Here is a 13803-nt window from a genome sequence, read left to right as displayed (position 1 = left end):
ACATATACATACATAGTACGACATGTAGTGAAATGTATTGTACGACTGTCCAACAAATTGTCCAACAAAATTAAGAAAAACCTCAAGTTTGCAAAAATACAAATAGAAAAAGTACAGTAAACATATATATAGAAATAAACTACTAGCAATAAAATAAAATAACAAATAGATATGAGAATAAAAATAGATATGAAGAATAAAAATAGAATATGATTCTATATGGATTCTATAAAAAGTAAAGTGTATGTCAGTGATAAAGTGTCCGTGTGCTGTGCAGTGCAGTAAAGTGTATAAGTGAGCAAAAGGAATACTAAAGACAAATGGTATGTAAGTCCCACTCATTTATCCTTGCGTGACCTTTAGTGCAGATTGTAATGAAAATGTGCAAAGTGGAAGTGTGGGGTGATGTGCTTAGAGTGGAGAGAGGTTAAGACTCCGAATGGCCTGCGGGAAGAAGCTCCTCCTCATTCTCTCTGTGTTCGCCTTCATGGAACGGAAGCGTCTACCTGAACGCAGCAGAGAAAAGAGTCCATTGTTGGGATGGCTGAGGTCCTTCACTATATTCCTGGCCCTGGTCAGGCACCGCTTGCTGTAGATGTCCTGCAGGTCAGGGAGCTCGGTGTGAATGGTACGTTCCGCTGAACGCACCACCCTCTGGAGGGCTCGTCTGTCCTGCATAGTGCAGTTCCCGAACCAGGAAGTGATGCTGTCCGTCAGGACGCTCTCGATGGTGCAGGTGTAAAAAGTCTTAAGCACCCGAGAGGGAAGTCTAAAGTCCCTTAAGCGTCTCAGATGGTACAGACGCTGCCTGGCCTTCTTCACCAGGGTGCTGGTATGACAGGACCAAGTCAAGTCCTGCGTGATGTGAACACCCAGGTATCTGAAGCTGTCCACTCTCTCCACTGGAGTCCCGTTAATCGTGATCGGCTGGTATGACCGCTCCTGCTTCGTACTGAAGTCCACTATCAGCTCCTTAGTTTTGCTGATGTTCAGGTGTAGACTATTCACCTGGCACCAACTCTCCAGGTTCTTAATCTCCTGTATGTAGGCCGTCTCGTCGTTGTCTGAGATCAGGCCCAACACAACAGTGTCGTCAGCAAACTTGATGATGGTGGTGGAGTTGGAAGTGGCCACACAGTCATAAGTGTACAGTGAGTACAGCAGGGGGCTCAGAACACAACCTTGAGGGGCTCCAGTACTTAGGGTGATGGAGGATGAGGTGTGTTTACCCATCCGTACGGCTTGCTGTCTGTCCTTCAGGAAGCTGGAGATCCATTGGCACAAGTATGTGCTGAGACCAAGGACCTCCAACTTGGAGGTGAGTGTGGAGGGAATTATGGTGTTAAACGCTGAACTGTAGTCCACAAACAGCATTTTTACATAATTCCCTTTTCTGCAGTCCAGGTGACTTGTTGTGGTGTGGAGGAGGTGTGAGATGGCATCCTCCGTGGAGCGGTTATGCCTGTATGCAAACTGTAGTGGATCCAGTGTGTCTGGTAGTGATGCAATGATGAAGTCTCTGACCAGTCTCTCAAAGCACTTCATCACCACTGATGTGAGGGCTACAGGGCGATAGTCGTTTAGGCAGGTGGGCTGGGGTTTCTTGGGGACAGGAACAATGGTGGACTGCTTAAAGCATGAGGGGACTATGGACTGTTCCAAGGAGAGGTTGAAGATCTCAGTGAACACCGGTGCTAGCTGGTCAGCGCAGGCCTTCAGAACCCGACCTGTGATGCCATCTGGTCCTGCTGCCTTCCTGATGTTCACTCTCCTGAATGCCCTCCTCACGTCATGTTCCGTGATGGTGAACACGTTGTCCTCACCGGTTTCCTCAGCGTGCATGCAGTTAGCACTGCTAGCGCCGCTAGCATGATTAGCTGCAGCCTCGAAACGAGCATAAAAAGTGTTCAGCTCGTCAGCCAGAGAAGCGTCCGCATTCCCCGATCTGGAGGGTGGTGTTTTATAGTCCGTGATGGTTCTAAGTCCCTGCCACAGACTCCTGGAGCCGCCATGTTGGAATTGCGACTCTAGTTTCCTCCCGTAGCGCTGCTTCGCCTCCTTCACCGCTCTGCGCGCGCTGTAAGATGCAGCCTTGTAATCATCCATGTTCCTGGTGATGAGCCCTGTGTTGTAGGCAGCGGAGCGGGATCTCAGGGCGTCGCGGATGGTTTTATCCACCCACGGCTTCTGGTTGGGAAATGTCCTGATGATGGTTTTCTGCACCGTATCATCCATTAGTTTCTCTATAAATCCCACAACCACTTCCGTAAACAAGCTGACGTCATCAGAGCTGCGCCGGAACATGTCCCAGTCTGCGTCATCTAGCGCATCCTGCAGAGCGGCCACCGATTGGTCCGTCCAGCGTTGGACCTCCCTCTGCACCGGGGCTTCCTGTTTCAGCCTCTGTTTGTAAACAGGCATGAGGAAGATGGCGGCATGGTACGATTTCCCAAACGGTGGTTGTGACTGTGCCTTGTAGCTGTTCTTGTATGGGGTGTAACAGTGATCTAATGTCCTTTCGCCCCTGGTGGGGCAGCCGATGTGCTGATGGAAGTTCGGCAGTGCACGCTTGAGGTTGGCACTGTTGAAATCTCCCAAAACAATGAATGCGGCGTCCCGGTGCTGTGTCTGGTGAAGGTGTAGTGTTTCATGTAAATCCCATATCGCAGTGTCCGTGTCCGCTTGAGGTGGAATATAAACGGCACTGACGATGACCGAGCTAAATTCCCGAGGGAGATAAAAAGGGCGACATTTGATGGTCAGAAGTTCAAGATTCGGTGTGCAGGAGCGTGAGAGGGGAACAATGCTCGCGCTGTCGCACCAGTGTTTGTTCACCATCAGACATACTCCACCTCCCCTAGTCTTCCCCGAGTCCAGCGTTCTGTCCATGCGGTAAACCGAGAAGAACTCGGCCGGCTGGATGGCGTGGTCTGGTACCGCTGGGTTCAGCCATGTCTCGGTGAAGCAGAGAAGGTTGCAGTCCCGAATGTCCCTCTGGAACTTGACTCTTGCCCTGAGGTCATTGAGTTTGTTATCCAGCGACTGGACATTGGCGAGCAGGACACTTGGTAGGGGAGCGCGGTGTGCGCGTGCCCTCAGCCTGTTCGTTTCCCTCGAGGACGCCGGTACGGGTCGCGTCCTTTGTTCCTTCTCAGGATCTCGCTCGGCCAGGATGGGTCCTGGTTCAAAAACGGCAAAAGGTTAGTGCATTGTGCACCAATAGAAATAAGAGTGGCCCTGTCGTATGTAAGAATGGCCATCTTACAAAAAGAAACCGGTGTTTATAGTTTACAATACGAAAAAATAAGAAAAGAAGACAAGGTTTGGTCGGAGCAGTCGTGACGGCAGCCGATCTCACCGGCGCCATCTTATCGTCCAGGTATATCTCTCTCACTCATACCTCTTTGTTTTTTAAAAGCAGGCTGGGCACAGCTGTTGATTTCAGATTTCGTCTTATCTTTCCTTGACCCGGAAATCGTCTGGTGAAAAATGTTCACTGCACAACTTCATTTGACTCACGTATCGAAGCGGAAAATCAACATCCCGCTGAACAGCCAGCAGCCATCGCCTCAGTCGCTTTGGATCGTTTATTGAGAAAGTCTGACAGATGAAGGTCTGGAATAGATGTCCGCTTTCATTGGCCAAGGCCCGCCCATGAGGCCGTTTGATCGACATGTCAAACAACCAATCATAGTTTGTTTCGTTTAGCATCACGTTTCGGGCGTGGCAATGTCGCCACAATAACAGCCCGGTGTGTAAAATGTCTTTCGTGAGGTATGGCGCCACGGCATCTTTGTTTCCCGCGGACCGAAAATAAACGCGACACTCGCGTCTCCCGGAAATCCGGTTTAATTTAACCAGTCAGATGATGTAAGTAGCATCTAATTGCTATTTATACTGAGTGTAAATAGCATCTATCGCTATTTACGCTTAGTGCAAATAGTCATTGCCATTATTTTTTGTCAATATCGCACATCCCCACTCTGAAGGGAACCAAAGATTTTCAGAGAAGGATCGATGGCATTTTCATTTTTACGAATATTGCCTGAAAAAGTAGCATTTATGAGCAGCACACAACGCTGCTTTGCGTACAGCCATACAGAGGAAACCGCTGTTTACGGTATTTAATTACCCACTCTCATGTCATTCCAAACCCACAATCTTGACCTTCATTCATCTTCAGAACACAAGTTAAGATATATTTGATTAAGTCAAGTCAATATTATTTCTATAGCGCTTTTAACAATGCAAATTGTGTCAAAGCAGCTTTACATCGGCTTGATATAGAGCTGGGTGGTTAAATCCAAAAGATCTTTTAGACCATCGGTAAAATAGTCCATGTGACATCAGGAGTTAACCCGTAATTTTATGAAGCTACGAGAATACTTTTTGCAAAGAAAACAAAAAATAACGGCTTTATTCAGCAGTTCTTCTTCTCCTCTTCCCGTCTGCAGCGGAGGGTCTGAGAGCTCTCGGATTTAATTAAAAAATATCTCAATTTGCCCATTTTCATTTTTGGGTGAACTATACCTTTAAGGTCCAAACGCTCTGTGCCACAAGAAAACAACACATGGTGCTAATAGACACCCACAATGTGATATAATACTACGTTTTAGATCTATACCTATTGTCTTAAATGTTAAATTGCATTAAAAAATAATTTTAAAGTTTTACATCAGTTACATGAGCGATTACTAATACATTATATTACTAATAATATAACAAGCACAGTATAGTTACCTCTGTTGGCTGTAACAACAGCGCAGGCACAGCTGATTTCAGAAGTCGTCTTGACTGTCCCATTTTTCCCATGTAATCCTCGGAGCTGAAGTGTTCACTGCACAGCACGCGTCTGTAGACTTTGTCCAGGGGTGTATTTACATCCCAGCGAACAGCGAGCAGCCATAGCTTCAATCGCTCAGGATCATTTACAGGGAATGTGTGAAATGTTAAAGGTGCATCTCCCTTTGATGTCCGCGCGCGTAATCTTGAAGGTTTAGCTTTGTTGAAGCATCCAGGATATACACACGAAAACACCATTTTAGGACTAAAATGTAGAGTATAACCTAGCTAAAACAATTAACTTCACATAGTTTTCCTTTGCTGTAAACCAGAGCTGTTGGGAGAAAGCCCACAGGAAATTCAAAATGATTGATCTTCATGAAAGAAAAGAAAATACCCCGTGATTTACTCACCCTCAAACCATCCTTGGTGTATATGATTTTCTTCTTTCAGACGAATTCAATCGAAGTTATTAAAAAAAGGGCAAGGTATCCTGGGGGATCCTAACATTGGCGAGGCAGGGAAAGTGTAGGTCTGGGGTGTATTCCAGAAAGCATAGTTAACTTACCTTCAGCTAAACCCTTAACTTTGGGTTGATTCACCCCAAACCTTGCTTACTCGAGGTATGTGGTTCCAAAAACGCGTCCGGGAGTAAGTTCATTCAACCCAGAGTATGTTCCTGCTTAAGACGCAAGACATTCTCAACAGAGCGACGAATCGACGAGTCACTATGGAAACGGATGCTAAGAAAAAGCTCACCATGCTGTTTCTTTCTTCTTCTTTTGTTCAATGGTCGTTTACATGCTTGGTGCATATCACCACCTAATTGATGCTTGTGTAAAAATGTTTTTTCCCGTTTAATCGGGAAAGTCGTGGCCTAATGGTTAGAGAGTCGGACTCGTAATCGAAAGGTTGCGGGTTCGAGTCCCCGGCCGGCAGGGATTGTAGGTGGGGGGAATGAATCTCCAGGGCTCTCTCCACCCTCAATACCACGACTGAGGTGCCCTTGAGCACCGAACCCCCAACTGCTCCCCGGGCGCCGCAGCATGGCTGCCCACTGCTCCGGGTGTGTGTTCACGGTGTGTGTGTGTGTGTGTGTGTGCATTTGTTCACTACTCACTGCTGTGTGTGTGCACTTGGATGGGTTAAACGCAGAGCACCAATTTCGAGTATGGGTCACCATACTTGACAATACGTCACGACTTTTTAATCCTTGAGAATATGACTTATATTTTTTGTTTGATGCTAATTATATATTAAGCCATATCAGATATGTATTTTTATTATAGAAATACATTATAGAAAATGCCAATCCATGTGTGAGATGATAATATAAAATGTAATAAGTATATATAATATAATAAATTAAACATTACCTTGTCATAGTGTTTTATAATTTATACAAATAACTGTTATACATGCCAATTAAATAAATAAAATAACCATATTAGAATAATATATTACCTTATTTATTAGCGCTTTATATATATATATAAGGCTATATTATATAATCTAATATTATATAATGTTGTGCGCTATCTGTCAGGCCCACTGAAGGTGCAGTATTTCACGCGTGCACTGATAGCACTGAAGTGAACTAACCCTGGAACATAAGCTGCTCCGGAGCAGGTTATCTTCAGAAAGCAAGTTACTATGGTTACTTACATACCCCGAAAGTAACCTCAGATTTTTGGAACCGCAAGCTGAGGTTATCCGCTCGCTTATCCTCAAATTTACCCGGGTATGTCACATAACCTGCTTTCTGGAATACACCCCAGGTCTTGGTTTCATGTTGAAAGGGTGTTTGTTGTGAATATTTAGATCTGGGGCCCGTTTTATGTGATGATTTGAGGTCTGCTGGTGCATGAGCTGTAAACTCTAATCATCAAAATTAAAACAAAACAACTTCTGAAATGTTTTACATGTAATGAATCTAGAATATATTAAAGTTTCACTTTTTGAAACAAGTTACACAAAAAAAGAACTTTTTCACGATATTCAATTTTTTGAGATGCACCTGTATGTGTGAGTGTGTATAGTTTTGTTCATACTGATCATTTATAGGCCCTAGAAATTTGCGGATTAAATATATAGTATACAGTCTATTTTCATTATCAGGCATTATACTTGTTCAACAGAACTTTACAAAATGTTTAGTTTAAGTTATGAGCGAATAAATGTTTTTTCTTTCAGATAATTTATATTCTCAAAGGGGTGACATATCCTGGGGAATACATACATTAAAAAAAAAATTAAAATAATAATCATGAAATTGTATTGTTCCCCAAAAAGATGGGGAATAGCATTAATGTTTAGATTTTTCTTATGGCCTTGCCCTTTTTAGGGTTAAAAAATGTCCTGCCTCTTCCAAGCTTTATAACGGCAGTGAATGGGGGTTGATAGTCAATAGTCCAATACAGTGCAACCATTCATCTATAAAAAGGGCTCCACATGTCTCCGGGGGGTTAATAAAGACCTCCTGAAGTGAATCGTGTGTTTTTGTAAGAAAAATATCCATATTTAAACTTTTAAACCATAATCTCTAGCTGCAGGCGGCCTTCAGGTTATTTCAGTTATATATTAATTTATTTTTTAGATATTTTATAATAGAGACTTTATGCACAAAATATTTTTTTTTGTGCACAATGCATGTAATTTTAACTAATTATTTATTTGATGTCAACTTTTAAAATACGACTTAGCAGTATATCCTGAAAAACAAAACAAAAAAAAGACTCCCAGACAGTTTAATTGTCTTTTTTATCCAAAGAAATGCAGCCTTGTCCATACAAGAATTAAGAAATCCTGGAGTGGTTTGGTCGCAAAAAGTAAAAAGAAAAAACCCTCAGTATTCATTTTAGGGGTAGACATACCAGCCACTGTTTTAATGCCTGTTGTACAAAGATGCTGTCAATGTCTTTAGTGTTTCAATATGATACAAAGAATGTGCAGAAACCCCATTAAATGCTACTTGTGTGTAATGTGGCATTGCATAAAACTCAGCATTGTCTTCTAAATGAAATCCATACAACTATATGCACCTTTTGAAATTTTTTCTTTTTTTGTTGACATCAGCTGCTTTTGTCAAATATAGTTTTCCATACACTTGATCGCAAAAAACACTGTATAGCCTCATAACTACTATCCAATTAAACAATGGAAAATACAATGACAAAACACTTGCTTTATATCCATTGGAATCTCTATCAATATCCTAAAGGCCCATTTAATGGCATCCAGATTTTGTCAGCTTTGTAGCAATTCTCAGAGGTTCATCTATGAGAAACTCGAGATACCACCTTCACTCTGCAAATTTTGGTGTGCGCTTATGCCGTGCATCTCATTTCGAAGTCAGGGTCTGAAGTCCGAGTCACTGTCTGAATCAGTCTCAATGGGTGATTTGTCTCTCTCCAGGTGCAGCTCTCTGACAGTAAGGATACGTGAGAGCATGCCGTCCAGAACCTCATCACTCAGAGAGGTGGTCGAGAACCACATGGGACTGTTGGGTACACAGGAGCGCTCGGGGCTCAGGTAGAAGTCGGTTGTGCGTTGCCTCACGCTGGGTGAGCTGGATGGAAAGACAGACAGTATTTAATAGGGCTGCATAACTATAACAAACTTGATATAATAGAATAATACATTTATTCTGCAAGAATGCATTAAATTGATGAATAGTGACAGTAAAATATTAATAAAGTTCAAATTTTAGTTTCAAATAAATGCTTTTCAATGGAAGTTCAAACACACACCATTTTGAGAGATAGAACTCGTACAGCCTGACAGGACAGCGAAGAGGATTGTCTGCATTCTCCTTTATCTCATATACAGTGTCATTTTCATCCTCCTCTTCCTTCCTTTTCTTTGCAGGGATGCCAACTGAATTAAAACAAACAAGTGATACAACAAGAACTCAAACACACAGTCAAGCTAGGACAGTATAACTGACCACTGACCTGTGCTTGTGTCCTCTTTGGGGGGATAGAATCGCAAACAGGCCACTTTTGTGTTGCCCTTGTTCCGAGAGCAGCGTACAATGTGTCCAAAAGAGAGGCGACGGTGCTGCTCTGCTGTCTTGTAGTTGAAGTACTTTGTGAAGAAGTAGAGCAGCGTGTTGAGCAGCACACCGGGTGAAAACGCCCCCAGCTGCTTACAGTCCCACAGATATTCCTCCTCCACACGAGAATGAACGTAACCTGAACACGCACAAGTTAGTAGAGCAACAGCAAAACAAGCTAGTCACATTCCTGTCTTAAATTACTCACCACTGGGCAAAATAGTTGGTTTCCACTGTCTGAGTATGTTGGTCAGTTCATGGCAGAATTTGGTATAGAAGACGTCTGCGAAGATGTTCTCCATCCGATTGTTCTCAAACAGGTACTGCAAACATGAACGACAAGAGCTAAATCAATTTAACTATTATAATATGGCTGTGTTCAGTTTGTGTGGTTTCTTCTCAATTTACCTTCTGGATTCCCAAGCAGAGATAAAAAACGCTGTCAGGGCTGTATTTCTCTCCGTTGGGTCGACGAACCTCAGAAATGAACTTGCAGAGGCCGTAGCTTATTTCAGCAGAGCAGCACTTCAACAAATCCTCCTTTAGTGTCATACTACGTGCTACGGATGAAGAGGAAGTGTTTAGTGCTTAAGTGCCATGTTGAAGATTCTGTAGTTTAGCTAGTAGAGCAGGATGCAAGCATAAGGCTAAGGCTCAATTCCCTGTGAATGCATATATGTGAAAAACACATTAAAGGAAAAGTTTACACCAAACTGAAAATTTGCTGAAAATGTACTCAACCTTGATAATTCAAGATGTAGATGAGTTTGTTTCTTCATCAGAACAGATTTGGAAAAATGTCCTCATTTGCTACTTTTTTCCAAATCTGTTTTGAGGAGAAAATGTTAATTTTATAATTCTATGTATAATTGTTCATTTTAAATGCTGGCACTTTCTTTTGTGATGAAATGCTGGTTTAAAAGAGACCTACAGCCAAACTTTGGAGTCTCCATGTTGGGTTGGGCATTCCTCCAGCGTACCCATTCCTTCCATGCATTTACAGCATACTCATGTTGCAGTTTTGAGAGGTTAGATAAGTTGTCTAGTGCTGATTTCACTGGAACAACAGCTGCACTCTTACGGCCCTACACACCAAAAAAAAAAAAAAAATCCACAAAAATATAAAACAGCACAACTGTTTTGTTTTCAACATGATGATAATAATGTTGCTTCTTGAACAACAAATCAGCATATTACAATAACTTCTGATGGATCATGTGAAACTTGAGGCAAGAGTTAAAAAAAACAAAACAAGAAGAAAAAAAAAACACTAGGTTTAGGCTTTTTTTCTATCTACTCGTTTTCTTTTCTTTAATAAAAAAAAACAACAACATCTTTGCTACGTGTACTGCATTAGGCTAACCGAGACTTATCATAGCACTTACATTTTGTTGGTTTTGACTGCTTCTATTGTCCTCATTTGTAAGTCACTTTGGATAAAACCATCTGCTAAATGACAATGTAAATAAGTAATGGCTGCTAAATGCTTTGCAATCACAGGATGGAACTACATTTTAACACATTCAAACCAAAAATAGCCATTTTAAAATGTAATTATATTTTTTATAATATTACAGTGTTTTTTAATTAAACAAAGCCTTGGTGGATGATAGATAGATATATATATATATCCCTGCACTTATAACTATACCCTTTTCATGCGCAACATATTGAAGAATCAAGTACAAATCAGAATAACATTAAAGATGGAAGCCACAGCTTAAAGTGGTCTGGTTTGCACATGCAAATGAAAATGCGTTTTAAAGCAATCACATGACAGTACTGATTGATAAAACTGGATTCAGCTTTATTTGGTTTTAGGCTGATTTATCAGGTCACATTCAATTTTAAATTAAAATATAATGCACTACATGTTTGAGCTTATGCATCACGATATTAACAGTTTGAATAATGGAGAGTCTCTAAAGGGTTTCTAATGAAAGACAAAATCAGGTTTTCGAATTTAGCACTTAATCTATTAAATCAAAATATTTAGATGTTGCCTCCGGCATTTGTCTTATGTAAAAGCTTGTGGCCAACATTGTTTTTTGGGGAGCGCAAGAACTCATTGACTCTGTCCTTGATGCGTTTTCGGTCACTGTTGGTTATGCAGGGGAACCTCTGGGAAACAGTCTTAATGATAAAGTGGTGTAGATTCACAGGCAATGCAAATTTGCCCCTCGCACCATCCCAGTTGCTATTGGACGCCCACTCTTCATACTTCTGGGGTAAAACAGCACGGAACAACAAGCAACCATATCAATCGGGCCGCCTCCGACTCTGCATGAATAGAAGCTCCAGCTGCTTCTTTGAGGGAGGACGAATCTCCAGATCAGGCTGGGAACATGGCTCTATTTGCTGACTGTCAGCATCGCTACTCTGAGCAGCAGCATCCTCGCTCTTAAGAGTCCACCACTGGGTTTTGTGCACAGTCAAGCGTGCTCCTCAACATCTGTGTTGTCACCTGTGCCTCTCTCAGCTGCAACATGACCGCATTGTGGGCCTCGACGAGCCCTTTGTGAGTGCCTTTCAAATCTGCTAGAGCAGCCTTGGTGAGGTCATAAACTTCCTTGCAGTAACGCAGCTCCCGCTTTAGCCCTTCAATCATGGCGTCTCTTTTCACCAGCTCAGGATTGAAGTCCTCCACCACATTCTGTCCCTGTTGTCCGGAGCTTGAAACTTGACAACTCCACAGATATAGGCCCAGTCAATCGTGATCAATTACATTTTTTTTTTGTCGAGTTGAACGCAACAAGGTAATCAGTTCCTTTTTAAGTAATGACAATTATTTGTTAGAACTATTTAAATCTGCGATAAGTAATGCACCCCTTTATGGACTTAATGTAAATTTAAAATAGCAAGTTAGCTGCATTAAAAAACTAAATTAATGGCTATAAACATTTAATAGCTCTTTTATTGCAGCTGCGTGAACAAACATCAACAAAACAGCAAAGCTTGTTGGGGCGGTGCGAAAATATATTCAGTTCTCTGAAATTTTATGGCTACCGAACAGCAAAGATTTTTAGGATAAAAAGGCCCTAATTATCCCAAACTTAGTAGTATTTACTAATTTATAGCGATATAATGCTACACAAAAATGATTGTTTTTCATTGTTTGTCATGTTTTTGGTACAGCAAATTTCCAAACAGTAGATTACTGAAAAAACTGTCTTTTTTAAAATTTCAGTTTTAATATTGTGTACCATGTCAGCAAGGAACACCATGCAGTTTCTGGTGCTGTTATTGGGGAAAGAGCTTACATTTGAAGTGCTTACACTTTGGGATACAAAATACAAAAGCAAAATATTTTATCATTATTACACTCGCATTCTAATCCACTTTGTCTACTTGATGTGTAGGTTGTGCGGTGGCAGTTGTTCACGGAAGACTAGCTTCCAGGATAATCCTTAATACAAAATCACTCAAGTATTTCCATTTTGTAGAATTTATAGTTAAGTATACAAGTTACGTAAGAAGCTACACTCTCAAGAAAATGTGACTCAAATTCATCTGATAGGAGGGCAAAATCCAAATACTTTGACAAATTATATTGTCCCTAGAGGGGCAACTGAGTTTGAAATTATGTTCCAAGCAGAAACATTCAGAATATGTGCACCATTACACCCCTACTAATAATTTACAACAGTTTTGAAATTCCAAACGAAAAAAAAAAACAAAAAAATTAGGCGCTCTTTTTTTTTTTTTTTAATTGACAAAGAATTTTCTTTGTTTCTGAAACTGTAGAACAACCTCACCAGGTATATTTTTGCCCAATGTAATGTGTTGTATGTAACCTTTCTCGGCACACCAAAATCTTGTCGGTGGCTGCGGTTCACCCAAGGATTAAGTAATAATAACTGAGATAATTTGCTCAGTTTTAAACTACTTCCATTTCCATGCATCTTTTGACAGCAGGAGAACACGTGCCAAAATGAAGGCATGATTAAGGGGGAGGGGCTTAGCAGAACGTCAATTCTACAACAGTTATTTGTAACAAGTGCATCCTCATTTTCTCCTTTCTGTTATGTTTGATGGACACCTGTTGCTGCTCCACCTTCATTCTCCACCTGTCCTCTGAAAATGACATTGTGGCTAAATGCAAAGTGATAGGAACTTTCCTACCATGTAGTGACATTTTGCATAACAATAGAAACACTTTCAAAATAAAGCCTTAGAAAAAATAAACTGGTTTATATCACAAACCCTAATATGATGTTATCCTGTTTCCAAAAGTCAAAGTGTTATAGTGGACATTATGGTGGCAAGTCAAGAATAATTCTGCTTTAGCTGTTCTTACCCTTTTCTTCTGAGGGAAGCCGTCATGTTTTCTCTTGCGAGATCTTCGTTTACCAGAATCTGTTGTCTCCGTTTGTGTTGGCTCTCTGAAAAGTTCAATGCTTTCTGAAATATGAAAGATGCGTGAAAAATGAATGGAAGATAATAAAAAATGTAATGCCTCTTAATCACAGCAGAAGCTCTTACCAATTGGGAAATCGGCCTCCAAGTCCATCTGAGGCTCTTCTGCTGCGGTGGAGATGGGGGTCAGTGTGGCAGATCTGGATGGAGGAGGCCTCTCAGGCTCAGGGGTTTGATCCCATGTCTGGGCAGAAGACACAGAGTCCTCCTCCCAACTCAGATTGCTGGATAAGGCTTCCAGATCAAGGTCGTCCATTATGTTACTAGTCTGATCTGAGCAACAAAACAGGAGGCTTGTGAACAAAAATAAATATCTGTGTGTGTGCACCTGCAATATCTTATTACATCTCTTACAGTATAAAGCCTATGCAGTGCTCAAACAACTCGTTTTGTTCAAACAGTGTTTTTGTTTGTTTATTTTCTTATTAGCGCTATTCCTGCATCTATGGCTATATTCATGGCGAGAACCAGTTAATCAATTGATCAAGTCGATCAGTGTTACCTAAAAATATCAGAAGTTGCAGGAATATTAAAAACCTTCCAAATGTCCC

General features: G+C 41.4%; 1 protein-coding gene across 2 annotated transcripts in view; it reads right to left on the bottom strand.

The window, feature by feature from the left end:
* Positions 1 to 7515: 7515 nt before the first annotated feature.
* Positions 7516 to 13803, bottom strand: part of zmym4.1 (zinc finger MYM-type containing 4, tandem duplicate 1) — a 34118-nt gene continuing 27830 nt past the window's right edge. For both annotated transcript variants that reach the window (XM_079441947.1, XM_079441948.1), the window contains exons 20-27: positions 13319 to 13525; positions 13134 to 13237; positions 9768 to 9921; positions 9245 to 9396; positions 9045 to 9159; positions 8736 to 8975; positions 8532 to 8658; positions 7516 to 8350 (exon numbers count right to left, since the gene is read on the bottom strand). In XM_079441947.1, coding sequence (XP_079298073.1) covers positions 8134 to 8350; positions 8532 to 8658; positions 8736 to 8975; positions 9045 to 9159; positions 9245 to 9396; positions 9768 to 9921; positions 13134 to 13237; positions 13319 to 13525 — 1316 coding nt within the window. In that variant the 3' untranslated portion in view covers positions 7516 to 8133. The remainder of the gene's footprint in view (positions 8351 to 8531; positions 8659 to 8735; positions 8976 to 9044; positions 9160 to 9244; positions 9397 to 9767; positions 9922 to 13133; positions 13238 to 13318; positions 13526 to 13803) is intronic.

Source organism: Barbus barbus, assembly GCF_936440315.1.
Source record: "Barbus barbus genome assembly, chromosome: 19".
Taxonomy (NCBI): domain Eukaryota; kingdom Metazoa; phylum Chordata; class Actinopteri; order Cypriniformes; family Cyprinidae; genus Barbus; species Barbus barbus.
Note: the sequence above shows the minus strand (reverse complement) of the source record. Positions and strands in the feature narration are given on the sequence as shown.